Source organism: Malaya genurostris, chromosome 3 (assembly GCF_030247185.1).
Source record: "Malaya genurostris strain Urasoe2022 chromosome 3, Malgen_1.1, whole genome shotgun sequence".
Taxonomy (NCBI): domain Eukaryota; kingdom Metazoa; phylum Arthropoda; class Insecta; order Diptera; family Culicidae; genus Malaya; species Malaya genurostris.
In genome coordinates, this window is record NC_080572.1 from 109,752,012 (window position 1) to 109,770,687 (window position 18,676).

The 18,676-nt window shown below is 36.9% G+C and overlaps 1 protein-coding gene across 5 annotated transcripts in view; it reads left to right on the forward strand.

Moving 5' to 3' along the window:
- Window positions 1–18,676, forward strand: part of LOC131434590 (uncharacterized) — a 34,069-nt gene that overhangs the window by 7,933 nt on the left and 7,460 nt on the right. For 2 of the 5 annotated variants that reach the window (XM_058601437.1, XM_058601440.1), the window contains exons 2-5: window positions 788–1,486; window positions 17,231–17,434; window positions 17,490–17,832; window positions 17,900–18,151. In XM_058601437.1, coding sequence (XP_058457420.1) covers window positions 921–1,486; window positions 17,231–17,434; window positions 17,490–17,832; window positions 17,900–18,151 — 1,365 coding nt within the window. In that variant the 5' untranslated portion in view covers window positions 788–920. Of the gene's footprint in view, window positions 1–787; window positions 1,487–17,230; window positions 17,435–17,489; window positions 17,833–17,899; window positions 18,152–18,233; window positions 18,369–18,676 lie in introns of all 5 variants that reach the window. The other 3 variants (XM_058601441.1, XM_058601439.1, XM_058601438.1) reach the window with 3 other exon arrangements.

An 18,676-nucleotide genomic window follows, 5' to 3' on the forward strand; every position in this document is an offset into this window, starting at 1 on the left:
GTTCGTCGAGATCAGCAAATGCGCTAAACCGTTTTCTACAAACTCAGATTCATATGAAAAGTAGTATACTCCCAAACAAGGTTCCTGAATTACGTTTGGATCCGACTTCTGATTGCAGAACCAAAGGATGATATATGAAACGAAATTAAACTATCGAACTTTTTGCGTGAACAACTTTTCCACCCTATCTGAACAATAGCAGTTTTGAGCAACATTAAACTCAATACGCAATGCTCTTGTATGAAATTGTTTCTAAGAACTTGAAACAATTTTAACATTTCTTTTATTTTTTGACAACATTATCGTTTGAATGTCGTATGGTGTAATCAAGATATTCAACAAAGATGGCAGTATATTCGAGTTCAAAATAATTTGGAGAGTGTCGGCAGCTTGGGGCCATTTTTTACTTGATTTTTTTACTGTAAATGAAAGCTATTTAAAAATTTCATACTCAAGTATGATTTCAGTACACTGAGGTATTTTTACGTGGTTTTTTAATGCGGTTTTTATGCGTTTTTTTTTTTGGATTTCCGAAGCTGCGTGAGTTTTTTGCGTGTATTTTTACGCGGTACGTATCCCCCGCGTAAAAAGAGACCTCAAAGTACATGAATTAAATTTTAACTTTAATAGACGAACATAAGTTCGTTAAATGATTTTAACCCACCAGAGATTTGAATGATCTCATACACAATGAGAAAAGCCAACCATCAAAATAAATGAATACCTTCCATCTTCGAACTGAACATCCCCAACATCCGCAAGAAACGATATATTCATTCTTTCCCAGCTGTTACATAAGCCTAATCGAGAAACTCTATGCCCTCCTCTTCCGCTGATAGTTTGTCGTGTTTTGTTCTAGAGACTGAGCAACAACAATAACAACAAAGTGCCAGAGCTCTACTAAGTATATACTGCAAATAATGAGCAATCCACCGCGCACGACCAAGTTGAATCGCGTTTCGCGTGACAGTGGCATTTGCGTGGAAGACGGCGGACACAGCAAATCGCCTCTGGGTAGTGAAAGTGCAGTGAAAAAGCGTTTCCCAGCTGGCGGAGGTGGCAAAACCGGTGGCCGTTCGTCGTACGTTCACCGCCTAACGCAGCACTTCGAAAATCTGACCTGCCACGATGAGAGTGACCGAAGCACACCGACGTCATCCACCTCCGAAGAGCGATCGTCAGCAGCTTTTAGTTCCGATTGGAATTTAAGTGCAACCACGGCAGCGACACCGGCGGAAGTTGAACTGCAAGTGCCAAGTGCAAATGAGTGTGACAAAAAAGGTGAGAGGATGGATGACGCAGTGGAAGTGATTGAAAATATCTACGAGGAAATTCTGGTCGGTAAAACAGTCTTGTCCAACCTTGCGGATAGACAACACACTCACCTGTCGACGGTGGAATTCGGAATTAATCGTAATGCTGATAATGGGACCGTCGGCGATGGCGATACGTTATCAAAAGTCAAACGCGATAACAATTCGAAAAGGTTAGTACCATTTTGATCGACACATACGCAGGTGTTGCTATAATTTTTTATCACGATATCAATAGTAAACGTCCTTGTCCATTCATTTGTTAACTTGTTTCTAAATTATTCCAATACTTACCTCCTGGTTCCACGAAATCGTTGAACATTGTTCCAGGGGTTTCGGGAAATCAATTGAGTTTCAGCAAATGTAGATGGTAATTCTGAAAGCTGCATGAGTTTAATGCCATAAGCATTTTAGTGCGATGATTTTAATGACTAAAATGAATTCCAGTGTAGATTTTTATTATAACTATTGAATTTAAATTCTTAGTACATAGGCTTGAATACGCTGACTTGCACAATCTAAAAAAATAATAATCATTAAGAAAACAAATTTCGTAATTTTATTATTGACTGGCTTTTGTTATTATTTAGTTTCGAAGTTAGAGGTTTCGAAAACCTCTTAAATGAAGAAAAAAAAATTTCTCATATAACGGTAGAAGCCAGACGGTTAGTTCTTTCAAAATATAAGGCCAGCTACCCGAGTAAAGTCTAACATCATAATGAGAACAAATTGAAATCTGATTATGATAGCAACATCAGTTTGAAATCTTAATATAATATCGACTCATCAAATTTTCAATTGATATCACATTATGTTATCATTTTGCTGTTTGCGTTTGAAAAAAAAATTTCAAGACAAAAGTTTTGTGAAACTCAAAAGAAAAGTATTAAAAACAACAACTTAAAGAATCCATTGAAATTGGGCAAATTTCAAATGGAAACACAAAAATACAAAGTTAAGTTTCAATGGACGAAGTATTCCTTCAATCCTATGTTGCCTTTGAAAAAAAGAAGATTTGACACCCTGCCGAGTAGCCTTGTGGCAGTTGACCGCAACCATAACCGTGAAGAAATGATTTTTTTCAACATTTTTTTCTGCTTTTACGCCAATAATGCTCCTTCTTTTCAACCACGAGAATATTGGTGTCGAACCACACATCTGGGAGGCATTAGATAAATTGGCGATCATCGGTACCACGTCTGAAGCTAGTCAATCTGAATAGTGGCTATGGCATTCCCATCTCGCTGATCGTCAGCCGTAGAAGGAGAAGAATTTGATATGAGAAATATATTAGACGTTATCGATTTCTTTCTAGATACGTTAAATATTCGGTCCTGTAACAATTTTTGCGTTCAGTTCAAAAAAATGTTTCGACATTTGTAGTCATACGACGTCGCGAAGTTCAATTCTAAAGTCTTTTCACCATTATTTTCAGTGAATACAGAAATCGGGGAAAGAATCCAGAAATCCAAAAATCGGAGCCAAAATAATTTTTGTGCACCAACAAGTTCATTAAATTAAATTAAATCACTTCTAAAGAACTCTCTCGTCTTTAAATCGTAATTTTTAAAATCAAAATTCAATTCATGGAATAATGGATCTTTCAATATGCAAATCATACGTAATACGGTATTTACAGTGATTGCATGGTAGGGTTGAATTGAATTGAATATCGTTTATTTTAACCCAGCATAGTAGGGTTATTGTAGCAATAGTCATCTCATCAGTAGAGTCGTCATGTTAATTTGTGGACTGTTCGACTCTCGATCAACGAATTATGGTAAAATTGAATGCAATGTCTATGCTCCGACTGTAAGAAACAATACCGAAGAAAAAATAGTTCGACAATTGTACGATACTGCTGTTATAGCCGAGAAAATTTGAAGCAAATTTTCATCTAACTCGTAGAGTCAAAAGTAGCTCTCGAACAGAGACAGTAGATCTCACTCTAGCTATGAAATGACTCCTGAAGCAGAGATCTAGTATATGAAATGATTCCTGAAGCAGAGATGAATGGTGGTACCGTCATCGAATTTCTACATGCGGAAAACAAAAATACGAAACCTCTACTCGCCATACCCGTTCTGAAAATACCCACAACTTTATATCCAACAGTATAGAAAAAATCATTGTTTAAGTAATTCGAATTATTACTACATTGAATGTCTCAGATTTCTGAACCTAGACTTACCTACTTACCTAACAGCTACAGTCCTGGGGTGTCCTTTGCTGTATCAAGCATACGTCTCCACATAACTCGGTCCATGGCTGCTCGTCGCCAGCCACTTAAGGTGAAATGTAGTGCCAGAAAATGCGCGCAAAATTTTAACCACTTGAGGTACACGAATCGTCGCACAAATCATAACAGGCAAAACCGACACATCGAAACCAGGAATATTTTCAATGATTGAGCGCAGTGGGCTTACCACACGTTTTGAAGAAAAAAAGAAACTGTTATTGATTTGTTTTGTAATGGATTTGTGAATATTTCCTAGTTCAATCTTTATTATTATTGATTAGTATTACACTAGAACTATGAACCATTAGTATTTATAATTAACTAACATGAGATTATATGCATATGTATTGACTAGCATGCTAACAATGTATATGCCTGAGTTCAATAGCAAGCTTTTTCTAAAAACGATTGAAAACAAGAAAATATTCAAGTTTTTTCGGTATCTTTACCAGTACCAAATAGTAATTCATCGCATGAGACAGTGCAGTGAAATTCCATTATCGATTGAAAAACTATTGAAATAAGGAATTACTGGACATTCACTAGCCATCGAAATGTACCAAATAAATACATTTTCTATAAACGTATATAATTTTGAATTGTGATTGTGGTATCAGGTTATATGAGTATTATATGTTTCAATGTTCTAAATCAGGGGTTCCCAAAGTGGTCGATATAAACCCCTTGGGGTCGATATCCTTTTTGTGGGGGTCGACGTAAACGAAAACTGACCATGGGGGTCGACGAGTTCTAGAAATCGACTCCCTATTGTTTGAAATAAGTTGTCATTTAAAATATCACCCTATAAAAGTTGTGTTCATTTGCCCATCCGCGGATTTTTTTTTTTTCAATTATATAATTTATTAAGGCACTACCCGCGGAAATTGGCAAGTATTTCAAATATTCAAATATTAAAAAAACAAGAAGGGGAACATGCCATTTAAGCCACTTTGTTCTGATTCCTGATTATATGTAATTTTTGCTCACAATATAACGCCACCGAGCCCACAGTGTATTTCTCACACCACCATCATACGGAACAGCGGCGTGCAAGCAATACAGATAACGATGAAAAGATTATGAGATTCAATTGAAACTTTTTCAAATTTATGTTATTTCGGCTAAAATTTGATAATTTTGAGTTGCCTCTTCAGATTCTTTGAGAAATTTCACTTCAGACGCTATTTTTCAATATTAAATTCATCCTCGTGAAACGGAACAGTAACCGTTTATTCATTTCAAAAACCAATTACGGCTCGGCAAAGCAAAACTTCAAAATTCTAAATCGGTCTTGTTTTTGAATAATTGATCAAAAACGCGACGTTCGCATTCCGCTGCATTTCATCTTAAGGCACGGAAGCTTCTTAGATCACCCTCCACTTGATCGATCCACCTTGCTCGCTGCGGTCCTCTTTTTCTTATACCAGTCGGATTAGATTTAAGAACCATTTTCACTCGATCCACCTTGCTCGCTGCGGTCCTCTTTTTCTTATACCAGTCGGATTAGATTTAAGAACCATTTTCACTGGGCTGTCGTCCGACATCCTTATGACATGCCCAGCTCATCGTAGACGTCCGATTTTAGCTGTCCGTACGACGGGTGGTTCTCCTAGCAGCTGTTGCAATTCGTGATTCATACGCCGTCTCCACGTTCCGTCTTCCATCTGCACTCCGCTATAGATGGTCCACAGAACCTTTCTTTCGAAAACACTGAGGGCGCGTTGGTCCTCTGCCAACATAGTCCAGGTCTCGTGGCCATAGAGAACAACCGGTCTAATAAGCGTTTTGTAGATGGTCAATTTCGTGCGGTGGAGTACTTTTCTCGAAGGAAGGGTTTTTCTGAGTCCAAAGTACGCACGATTCCCTGCCAAAATACGTCCCTGAATTTCTCTGCTGGTGTCATTGTCGGCGGTCACCAGTGAGCCCAAATACACGAACTCGTCAACCACCTCGATATCGTTACCGTCTATCAATATTCGTGATGGGAGCCGTAGTATTTCTTCTCTAGAGCCTCTTTCTCTCATGTATTTTCTTTTTGACGCATTTATGGCCAGTGCGCTACGCCTAGCTTCAGCTTTCAGTCCGATGTAGGTTTCCGTCATCTTCTCAAGGTTGCGTGTCACAATATCAACATCGTCAGCGAAACCAAAAAGTTGTACGGACTTTCGGAAGATCGTGCCACTCGTGTCGATCCTCGCTTTTCGAATCACACCTTCCAAGGCAATATTGAACAAAACACAAGAGAGTCCATCGCCTTGCCGTATCCCTCTCCGAGATTCGAAGGGACTCGAGAGCGTACCAGATACTCGGACGTAGCACATCACTCTATCCATCGTTGCTTTGACAAATCGCGTCAGTTTATCCGGGAAACCGTATTCGTGCATTATCTACCATAGATGTTCTCGATCAATTGCGTCGTATGTCATGCCGCTTTGATTTCTAATGAATAAGTGATGCGTGGGTACGTTGTATTCACGATACTTCTGGAGTACTTATCTTATCGCAAATATGTGATCCGTAGTGACGCGGGCTCCAGTAAATCCCGCTTGGTACGGCACTACCTATTTCTTAGCTATTGGTGATAGACGACGGCGAAGGATTTGGAAGAGGCGGCGTTCAGCAAAGTGCTTCCACCTGTCGATCACCTCACGTTCGTTCGTGAGAAGGTTACCACTAGTATCCCTGTACATTTCGGGGTGTGGCGTGTAGCCTCTACGTGAGCGGTTCACCTTCTCATAGAACTTCCGTGTGTCATTTACGCGGTACAGCTGTTCCATCGCTTCGCGATCTTGGTCTTCCTGGTGGCGCTTTTTCCTCCGGAAAACCGTGTTCTGTCTGTTCCGCGCCTGTCTGTATCGTTCCTCGTTCGCTCTCGTGCGATGTTGCAGCATCCTCGCCCTTGCTGCATTTTTCTCTTTGGCCAACTTCTGACATTCCCCGGCAAACCAGTCATTTCCTCGATTCGATAATCTCGTACTTAGTATGGTTACAGCAGTGCTACTCACGGCGGACCGTATGTTCCTCCAGCCGTCTTCAAGAGTCGCCGCGCCAAGCTGCTCTTCCATTGGTAGCACTTGCTCCAGTTGTTGCGTGTATTCCTCTTCAGTACGAACGCTACGTAGCTGCTCGAGATTGAGTCCCGGCGTTCCTGCACCGTCGATAGTTTTGAGCGCATACAAACCGCGACAAGGTAGTGGTCAGAATCAATGTTGGCACTGCGGTAAGTGCGGACATTGATGACGTCGGAGAAGAATCGCCCGTCGATGAGAACATGGTCGATTTGATTTTCCGTATGTTGATCAGGTGATCTCCATGTGGCTTTGTGGATATCTTTTAGTTAGCACTTATAGTCCATAGCAATCGCAGAAAGTTCGCATTTCAAGTCTCCTAGGTTCGAATTCGAATCTCTCCGTGATATGGTAGTGGGTTGCATAAAATCGCTTTTTTTGTTTGCGAGGAATATCGCCTAAATGTATACTATCCCGGGCCTTTTTTGGCCAGTCTATTTTTAGCTTATGCTCGCGACGTGTCATTTCGAGAAAATCTACATCATATTAAGTTAAGAAAAACTTTAATGATTATGATTTTTTAGTTAAGAAAAACTGGTAACCCCCGAAGTGTTATACTCGTGTTTCGAACATAAAAAAAGGACGGCCAGTTTTAAATTTGACACAAGAACTGTTCGAATAAATAAAACTAAAACGTCTTGCTTGGGATACGTTTGTTTCAGTATCAGTTCTAAAAAACTTCCAGCTGCTGAATTTGCTCTAATAGTAGGCTAAGATGGGGTAAAGCCAACCTCCTTCTGTTATCTAAAATCGGAAGTACTGCACAAAACTAATATTTTTGTTGTCGTGTAGAGTATAGAGATGCTCAAACGACAAGGGTCTTTTATCCATTTTTGGATTAGGATTTTGTTCAAAAATGGCTACATTTTATATCCTGAAATATCGCATTCTTGATCACATGAAAAAAGTGAAGTCGAATTAGATTCTTATAAGTCCTACAAATTGCATATAAATTTAACTCATTTCTCATAATTTTTCTTTTCTACTTGCGTCGTAATACAAATTGGTACCGTAAGACCAGGCTTCCCAGCAGTACTGCTTTTCAATGACATCCGCCACGAGATAGCATGAACTGTCGGAGCGCAAAGTCGAAAGCCCAGCCTACAATATGTGTGAAGCATATGCCGAACTGTAATGGCAACAGCGCTCGCATGCCTAAATGAATGCTGTCACTGAGACAGTTTCTACTCACCAGTTTGATGAGAGTATTCTATCCGGAGAGTAGTCAAACCGAACGGGCTGTTTGTATCCTGTTTCTTTCTGTTCGCTCATTCGCATAAAATGTTACGGAGACAGCCTTTGAAAATCGAAGACATCCTTTGATTTTAAGGGCATTACTGTTACGAAGGGCTGTCGCAAGCCGGCTGTCTCATCAATGTCTCTTGAAGCAATGAACCGGCTGTTTCTGGAGACGAGCCGTGGGTCATAGTGCGCTCGCACTATTTCGGCTGCCTCAATGAAATGGTACTAGTACATACGATTGCGTTGTTGGGATTACCTTTGCAGGAAACTTTAGTAACGTTTCATTACAATACCATTGTGAAATAAAGAAATTGTTTTAGATTTATATATACTGTCGGCGAAGGCAATGAATTTTAATAACTAACGAATATTAAAAGATAAACACTGAGTTTTGTGTAACGGCTCATATGTATATATGAATTTCTAAAGTATTGATCCTTACTGCTTCCTTCTTATTCCTAAAGAAACAGATACACTTCCATTCATTAACAATACTCCGAAAATGTCTTATGCACCCTTATTCTGAATAATGACGTTTGATTTTTGGATCGAATCGTAGCTACTTTTCACAACTAATTAATTATGTAGTGTATTTAACGTTACTCCACCAATAGTCGGCACACTTTGGTACCCGTGCCTCACCGATTTCGTTGAAACTATAGAATATGATACTCTGAACCCAAATAAGATGTTTGGTGCACTTTGAATAGTTTTCGACCATAAAATTGAATGGGCAACTTTTATGTTTATATGTGAACATGTGCTTTCAGATTTTCGCTAAAAGTGTTTTAAAAAGAAAAATATAATGAAACCATTATTTTTCCCAAAAGCATCAAATTTTTTGGTTTACCCCAAACTTTGTTACAAATTTAGTATTCTCAATTGTTCTTTTCCACATAGGAATCAATCAACTAATAGCTTAAATTTATTTAAAATAGCTTAAATTTAGTTGTTCATTTAACATTCACATAGGTTTTGCCAGCAGTTGAAGGAATGAGAATATAAAAAACGTTGAGTTCTTAATTTGTTACTACCTTTGAGAACAGATCTTCAATAAACCTCTTTTGTTTTCATAAATATCACAAAACTAGAAAAATAAGTTTATAAGTTTTTTTATGGAATTCAGTGCCTATTAATATAGCTTCATTGCGGCTTAAATTGACTTTCCCTTTGCTCTCATTGCAAGTTTCTAAGTACTCCCCGGACCTTGTAATTGAGCTCTTTTTCGTTGAGGTGGTAGATCTTTTAGTACCATCTACACAAATACAGGGTCCGCAACCATGAAGTTGATTGGGGGAGCTCGCAGATAAAAAGTAGTTCAACAGATGGTTGTTTATGTGAAGAAAAGTTAAGAAGAAATTTTCATCGCAAATCATTTAATCATCGCAAATCATTTAATTAAAAGCCTTCCATTTAGTTTCATCCATATTCGACTTCTTGTTTCGAAATTAAGGGATGATCAGTACCAAAACTGGGAATTTAAAAATTTAATTTTTGAATTTTAAATAAATGAAAGACAAATTCGTGTCATATACAGCTCTTAAATTCTGTTTCTCCTAGGATAACTAAAACAATGAGTTTCTTAGGGTCGGAAATGACTGCTACAATATTATTATTATTATTATCATTATTATTATTATTATTATTATTATTATTATTATTATTATTATTATTATTATTATTATTATTATTATTATTATTATTATTATTATTATTATTATTATTATTATTATTATTATTATTATTATTTTCATTATATCTTTTATTTATTCCCGGTTTCAAACTTAATTGTTCACCGGGGATTTACACCTACATTTTTCAGAACATAATTTCTTTTTAGAAAGAAAACTGTTAAATATGTGCAAAGAACTCGGCTCTCAGAAAGTTTGACTATTTAGTTACAATATTTATAGTTCCAAACGTTTGATTTTTTTAAATGCAGACACAAGCTACTAAGGCAATTAGATTTTAGAAAATTTTCGACATTATTAGACTTTTAACTGCGGAAGTCGGATCCGAATTAAATTCAATAGTTCGCTTTGCTATTCACGAATAACTTTCCTTTTCCGTGAGGGCGTGAGAGTCGACTCAAACAGAAAACGAAAAATGTGTACGAGAATTGTAGCGAGCGCATATAAACTGGATGTGCTGTTTGAAATTTCAATGCACCGCATCTTCTTCTGCGTGCGGCTCGTGATTGCAACATCTACATTTCCAAAATTGGATTGAGCGTAAAAGCACATAAAGGAAATGATTGAGATACTTCTAGAAGTTTACATGAAATTGTCCTTTTAACTGTAGATATAAATTTGGGCCTCAGTTACTTTTATAGCAAGTTTTGTGGTAAACAACGACATTAAGTTAAAGATTTCAAAATATACTGACACAAGCTTCTACTTGATGAAAGATACGCTTTAACCGAGTTTTAAATTTTACAATGTAAAGTGACAGTTTCAACGTGTGTAAAAGTCGCGAACTTCTGGTAGCTATGACCAAAATAATGTAATAGTTAATATGCTGTTTCTGGAAATAAGATAATTCTATGCATAACAGGAAGAAAATGATTCAGCAGATTATCAGCACAACCCTATATCATATAAGTAACCGTACTATATCCGATTTTTTTTTGGAATATATTCCAGGGTAATAGAAACACCATACTATTCATATATAGAAGAGAACTTGATATGTATGGAAAGCTTGAGACCACATTACTCAAGAAAGACATTATTACATAACTTGGGGAATTAAAACTTTTTTTCTAAATAAAACAAAATAAACATTCGAATCTGTTACGGGCAACCATGCTGCATTCCACGCTTGGAAACATATTTTTTTGAAGAACCGGAATTTTTCATTCAGTTTTTGCATTCAAAGCTTTGTTGTACGGTACCTGAAAATAAGATGTTTCTGGATGATTTTTGCCTTGCAAATTCCGACTCCAAATTTTTCACTCAAGGTTTTTATTCGATTGGTGGTTCAACGTATAACGAACTTAACGAGCCAGGTTTTGTATGTTTCATTCCTGACTTGAAAGAATTCTTAGTGTCCGTAGTATTGCAGCACTGGCCATGCAAAAATCCCGTAGACTTACAAGTCGACTGCAAAGCTAACGCTAACGAGTATCGAATACGGAATCTTTGATTTGAACATATCTTTCGCTACGAACATTTATTTACCGTTAACATATAAATCTAAAATCTGATTCAATTGGCTTTTACACTCTTATATAAGGAACGATTGCGCCTTTACTATCCTGAAGGAAGAGATAAAGAGGATGAAAATAATGCTCCACGCACATCAGTACGCGCATACACTATGAATGTTACAGCCCACAAACCGACCGCAAACTGCCTGAAAGGAGCACGCCGAACTGACTCAGCTATTAAAAAACATTGCTCTTTAATTAATCGATCTATCAATTCATAGAAGATCGACCAAAATATAAAAATTAACTTTCATTAAAACCAAAGTCCGTTCTTCAATCCGTTTCGTATTAGGAGTTTCGTATATTATTAATTATCAATTATATTGTTATCAATGCCCTACCAACGGTGATTGCTATGCGCAATGATCAACCGCTGCGCAAAGCAATCACCAAAGGCAAAACTAAAACCCACATGCTTGCCTCGAATCTTCATAGCAAACCAAGAGCAACAAATTTGAACCGCACCGGTTACTGTCGCAGACCTGGTCAAGGGAGAGTAATATTTTGCTCTCGACAGAAACAACGCAGTGACTGATACCCGAAGCTTACTGTCGCAACAGCGAGAACTTCATGCTTCTTCGGCTGTCGTGGACCATGACAAAATGTCTTACGATGGAATGAACTGTCGAACGAAGTGAATGACGGCAACGTTGGCTGTACAGAACTATTTGTCTAAGGGCTGTCGTGATGAAACCTATCACAAGGCTGTCATGGAAAGAGTAGCATGACATCCTCAATAATAATGTCGCGCGGCGGTACATTTGGGAAGCCTGCGTAAGACAAATCCAACATCTAAATAGTGGGGTGAATTCGATAGCTTTTTAATGCTTTTTTATGTGACATACATTTTTCAAATTGAAATAAATATCCGTTATATTGTTTAGGCAAAGTCCTGGCATTACATTCCTTTTGTGGAATTTGGCCTTTCTGTTTCAACAGACTTCGCAGCCCATTCTTAGTGTACAGAATCATTGCATGGCTAGTACTATGGATCCTACTGACACTAAGAATCCTTCCAGGGGGCGCCCGGGTTGGCGGTTCAATGCATAGGACGCTGGTCTTACAAGCCAGTTGTCGTATGTTCGAGCCCCGACCTGGAAGGATTCTTAGTGTCAGTAGGATCCATAGTACTAGCCATGCAATGATTCTGTACACTGAGAATCGACTGCGAAGTCTGTTGAAACAGAAAGGCCAAATTCCACAAAAGGAATGTAATGGTTCGTAATAACATACGCAAGATACAAAAACCCGCGTTTCTGCGATGGAAATGGAAATGTCTTTAATTACTGGTTGATTGATTATTTTGCTATTTTCATTTATTGTTTTATTTTCATGATCTTTTACTGCCACTCAATAACATAACAATAACATAAAATCACTATATTTAGATAATATCAGTACTAAACCTACCAAAAACATAAACAGTCGGGTTTATCCCACCTTTTTTTGAAAATAGCAAAAATGAATTTTCACGTAAAACGCTTGTATTTCAATTTATTTTAAATGCCATACATGGAAAATTTTTAGGAAGGCATTAAATCGGTATTAGTTTAGTTTATATAACGACTTGATTCGATGTAAAAAAACCATTTCATTGCCAAAACCATTTACTCGGTCTGAATTGCCCCACCAACCCTTACCCACCATTGAGTTTATGTTTCACTTTCAAAAATAAAAATCAAATGACGAATGTCTTAAGGTGCTCAAAAATACAGTTATTGCCTTCTCACCTCATGAAACAGAAAATAGTCAACAAAAAAAAAACTCATTTTTCATCAGTAAAAAAACTGTCACTCGATCGCAATTTGAAAAACTGGACATGAAACTCTCCTGCATATTTTGTATGTTTCCCATTTTGATGTTTCCATTCTGAAACAATTTTCAACCTTTTAAAACAAGTATCCCATTAAAATGATATCAACAGAAATGTCAATTGAATCAATAACTTTTAATAGGAATAGCCAAAGTAGAAAAGAACATTGCAGTATACATTTTATTATATAAAACAACTATCACAAAAGCTAAGGTTGGAGAGAAGAGGTTTTCCATTAATGCTTATTTTTACCCAAATATTAGAATATTACTTCAACGATTTCACTTTCACTCAAGATTACAATGTTCCAAACGATCAATGAAAAATGTTGGGTCCGTAATCATGAACTAGTAGGCTCAATAATAGTGTAATTTTATCGACTGTAGACTGTAGCTTTCAACTAACGTTTTCGGAATTGCACTGATGATAGTTGATTTGGTCACGTTCATCATTTTATCCAACTTGGCGGGTGAGTAGGGTAACGGCTCCCTATTTCATCTGAGCTCCTCTTTCCATCTCATCCCTTCACCTCATTACTTTGAACATGAATAATATCTTACAACGTACCTGAACCAAACTGTTGAATGTTTGAAAATGATTATTCAAGCTATTGTCACACTTTCTCATTGGAAGAAATGGTTTTTTTTTTTCATTTAAAACAAACTCGCTTCTCAATTTAGGACACATTTTCGTCTCAAGATTTACAGTTCGTCATGTTTCTAAATATCTACTAATCGATTCCTCTCAAAACATGATCAATATTTCGCACAATTACTCTACTATTGAATGCTGGATGACTTCATAATTAGTAATGTTCACTTGACACTTGTTTAGTTCACAATTAAAAACTTCAAAAATTACCCGACAAGCAATAAAAGTCTTCAAGAATATGAGATGAAAGTTTTTCACTTAGTTCACTTGATTGCGCTTTGTTTTCATCTTATTTGGTTTCGCAAAGTTGCCAAGTTTTCTAATAATGCCACAACAAAAATTGTTTTCTTTCTTCAAATTATCAAGTATTTTTTTGGTATGCGTGACATTAGTTTAATTATATTGTTGATATTTATACTTCAATAAAACTGTTTCGGCTTCGAATATTACCAGAAAGAGCGTGTTAAATACTGATGAAGTAACTGTTGTGGCAAATCTAGTAGCACTGGTGTTTGCCGCTATACGTCACCATAACACTGTTAAGTGTGTGTGTTTCATCGGCTGTGCACAGAGATGCCAGATATTTTAATAGACAATATGTATTTGCTCTATCTGTTTTCACTAATAATATGAATCAGTTCAAATTGGTTTAAAATTTTAATATAAATGTTTATCAGTGTTCATCATCAAATATTTGCACAAAAGATTTCCATTTTAACATGTGATTTGTCCGTTGATTAATAAACTTTTAAAGAAGTACTGCAATCAAATACTAACAGATACTCAGAGAGAAAAGTCTAACTTTTTACTTCTCTCTTTTTATGAACCTCTACAAATCTGTATTAAATTTAGGAAATCTGTATAAAATCTGTAATCTGATTTAAATCAGTATGCGAACGCCAAAATCTATACAATACAGATAAATCTGATGCATCTCTGGTTCTGCATTCTTTTTTTCGAAGGGCTAATGCCTAAATAGTAACAATTCTTTTTTTTTTGTTGTTCTTCAAATTAACTGCACAGTAAAATTTTAAACTTAAAACGAAAAGTAACGAAAACGATCCAAGAAATTTTAAACGTCGAAATGATTGTGTGTTGTGTCATAGTTGGCATTAGGCCATTTTTAAGGAAAATTCTGACATTTTGAACCTGAGAGTGTAATAGTGCAATATTTTGGTTTTGATTGCTGTCGCCATTGTAATTCATAGGATGAATAAAGGACCAACGATAGGATGAATAAAAAAATTTGAGTTGAAATTAGGAGCACAGTAGTGAACATATCAGAAGAGGTTTTAGCTGTTTTTTTAATATTATTTTAACTTCCAAGGAATGTGAATCAATTCCCAATGTGGAGCAAGGCGAACTAAGCAGAAATATGAATAAATCGTAGTGATTTTAGTGGCTAAATCAAGTTTTTAAGGTAACGTCCTTACAAATGAGATGGAATAGGGAGCCCTTACCCTATTTCGGTTTGGGTTTTCGCAATGTACGAGCAAATTTTTAACGCGTAGTTCCTCTTGCTTCGATTAGTACTATTACTGCAGAAGAAAATATATGAAAATCACATAGCGGCTCAAATTTTTCATGAGCTTTGGAAATTTAGGAAAAATGATACATCGGCGAAAAGAATTACCGCATGATGAAAATAAGTTTCTTCGCTACATAAAGTCTAAACAATTTCTCTCTGACCTTCGAAATTCGATGTGTCAAAAGAATTTTATGATAAAAGACCTATTCTTAATCCACCTAATGGTGTGATAATGCCTTTCTCTTTCATCGACTCAGTATAAAATTTTTTTTTCTTTTTATTGAGATAATTTCTGACACTAATTTGGTTCATGTTTCTCTCAGATTGACTCGAGTAGTTCACAAAAGCATGCTTTAGTGTTTATGTCACGTATTAGGCAAGACATTTCAGACAAAGCGTATCAGTGATCAAATATTTGAAATCCGTATAGAAAAACTTATTTTGGCAAATACGTCACTTGTACGATTATGTCTCTGAAATGTTAGCCATATGATCTTCGATATCGAAAGGTTCATTTCGCCGAATGACATTTCGCCGAATGCCATTTCACCGAATGCTATTTCGTCGAAAGTCATTTCGCCGAAAGGGTCATTTCACCAAATCCTGTGATTGTCTCAATATCGTAATTGGAATTGATTTAAAATAAAGACAGAAGAGAGATGACGCCCATTTTGTTGACCTACAATTGTACTTCTGAAATATCTCATATTTAAAATAGCGGATAAATTAATTTTCCTACGTTTAATTCATTTCTACCCGGCTATAACCTTTTGGTCGTTAGCCAGGTGTTCTATAACCGATAATAGTAGAGTGAGAAAATGGTCAGAATTTATCATTCATCTATAGTTGATCATGAATAAAAAATATAAATTTAATATGAAAATACCGATTCGCGAGGAATTCTAAAAAGTTTTTCATATTTTTGTTCTGATGTGAAGCCTTTATCAGAGTCGTTTTATTCAACGAAATATGGATTAGAAAAATGAAAATGTTGGTCTACTTGAATATTCTACGAGAGTCTACGAGGGGGAAGGGGGGTTTAAAAAGCACCATTATTTGGTCTACGCGATTTATGAACGGTCCCTTGTTGGCGATCGGATCAGAAAATCCGAGAAAATTGAGCAGAGTGAAAGGTGCACACACACCGAAATTTTCCGTTCTCGTCTAGTTGAGTCGAATGGTAGGGGTCTTCAGAGCTCCGATCAAAAGTCGGTTTCTCTGTCAATTATATCATCTTTCTTAAGAGAAAGGTAAACCGACCTATGACCACATTTCTGTAAGAATTTCATATAACCGATTTCGTGGAAATTTTTGAAATTCGTGGATTTTCTATGAAAAGCGTGAAAAGGTTTTCCAAAAATGTGTCCGAATGTAATCTGTGTATTCATAATAAAGTTTATTTGAAAAAAAAAGTTTATGTCATCGCTTTATTTTTCCAGATAATTGTGAAAGATCACAAAAACACTCATTTTTCAGAGCTATTTTTGATAAGACTTGGAAAATCCTCCGAATTTTCCAGCCATTTTCACCCTGTAGATAGATAAATGTATTTCAACGGTCTGTATGTTTTTGGTTTTGGCAAATTTTTCGAAATTTTCATCGAAAATTACCTAAAACCACCCGCGCGCATGGTACTTGGACGATGGCCTTAAAATTAGGCTGTCTAATCGTATTTATAAACGCTGATTATTAGTAGCCGAATCGATTGTTTATAATAATCAAGTCAAATCGTAGCTAACTAACTATGATGTCGCTCAAAACAACATACCAATCTTTATCAGCACACACATATGAAGGTGCGGGTAGTGCTATTGACTTCCCAACAAAGATCCGTATTATAAACCGTTCAGAAATCAACTATCTTTAAAAATTGAACCAGCTGAATTCTTAAATACTCTGCATGTTGTTTGAAGTCGACAGACCGAAATTCGCTCTATTTTCGACATGAATGATTCATCGTTTATTTCTGAGAATTATATTTCCATCAGCTGAGAACTCACTGAACGTGAGCCGCGTCTAGTTAGCCCAAGTGCGAACGTCAATGCAGGCGTTACTTATGTCACTTATTGCTCATAACGCGATTATTTGTTATCAATGTTTCGTGACTGGTTATATAAATATGGTTCGGTGACTTGAAAAACATCTTTCATTTTTTCTCTATTTTCCAGAGCTATTGAGTATGCCGAGGAAGCCACCGAAACTTTGATAGTAGCGGAAGCAAGGAACACGATTATATCACAAGAACCTGTCCACCATGATCACTACTATGACGATGATGAGTTCAGTGATACCGATTCGTTCGATTCGAGTGATGATGAAGAGCAAGCGGTTATCAACACTAGGCCAGATTCGAATTCTTCCATCAAATCCGAGTACGGATCGTTAATGAGTAACTGTTAATTTTATTAATAATTTCATCTAATCTAGACGAATTACCAGTATCATGAAAGAGCTGTTGGAGAACGAAGAAAATTATGTCCAAACACTCGCAAAGGGCATAGAAGACTACATAAGCATAATGCACCAGAAGGACCTACCTCCGGGATTACGCGGTCAGCGGTATCATATTTTTGGCAACATTGAAAGTATTTACGACTTCCACAAAGAAAAGTTCCTACCAAAGTTACGGGAAAACCGTGCCAGCATTCAGGGCATAGCGGAAACATTCATCAGGTTTATCGAACATGACAGATTTTACTGCTACATTCTGTTTGCACTCAATCGGCCCAAGTCGGAGAAGATATGCAACAAAAATTTAGAATTTTTCCAAGTCGGTATTGTTGAGGTTTCGTTGACGTTGGTAAGACTGACTGAACTAGCGTTCACTTACATTTCAGGAACGCCAAAATGAAGTCGGTGATAAGTTAGGACTGAACAGCTTTCTGTTGCAACCGATTCAACGGTTGCCACGGTATAAGTTGCTATTGGCGGAGATCAACAAGGAAGTTTTGAAGTTGATAGCCGACTCGTTACTTGACTCCGTCAAAGATGAGATCGGCGTGTTGTGCAAGGCTGAAAAACGTCTCGAGCGCTTCATCGACGTAGTTAACGAAGCGATGAGTATCAACGACATTCGCGAATGTTATGAGGTGAGTATCATTTCTAGTTCGAAACGTTCATTTGCTTGGCAAGCATCTAACAGCGGCTGGCGATTTTTCCCCGACAACCAAGAAACTGATTTCGATCCAGACAGAACTGATGAGTCCACTATCGATTGCTTTCAATGTATTCAACCAAATTGTCGAATCGCCCCCAGTGTTAATCCTATGGGCTAGGAATAACAAAAATTCCGAGAAAAATAAGGCTGTGAGTTGCGGTTTTATTATCTTCCTGGCCACGGTTCATTGTGAACACTTACATGGCTACGCACTTATCAACGATATTCAATGCACTTACTAATACTTTAACATGGATCAAATGTACTCAACTTTCGCGACAATACACATTAGAACTTATCATCTTTCAACCATAACAGCGATAAAAGTAGTATCGTGGCATTATCGAATTATAGCCCCACAACAAATATCACCGAGGTGAGGTTACTGTCAAAATAGCATTAAAAATGTGTTTAGAAAACATTCTCATTTCAAAACAGTCGAAACAGTCAGATCGTG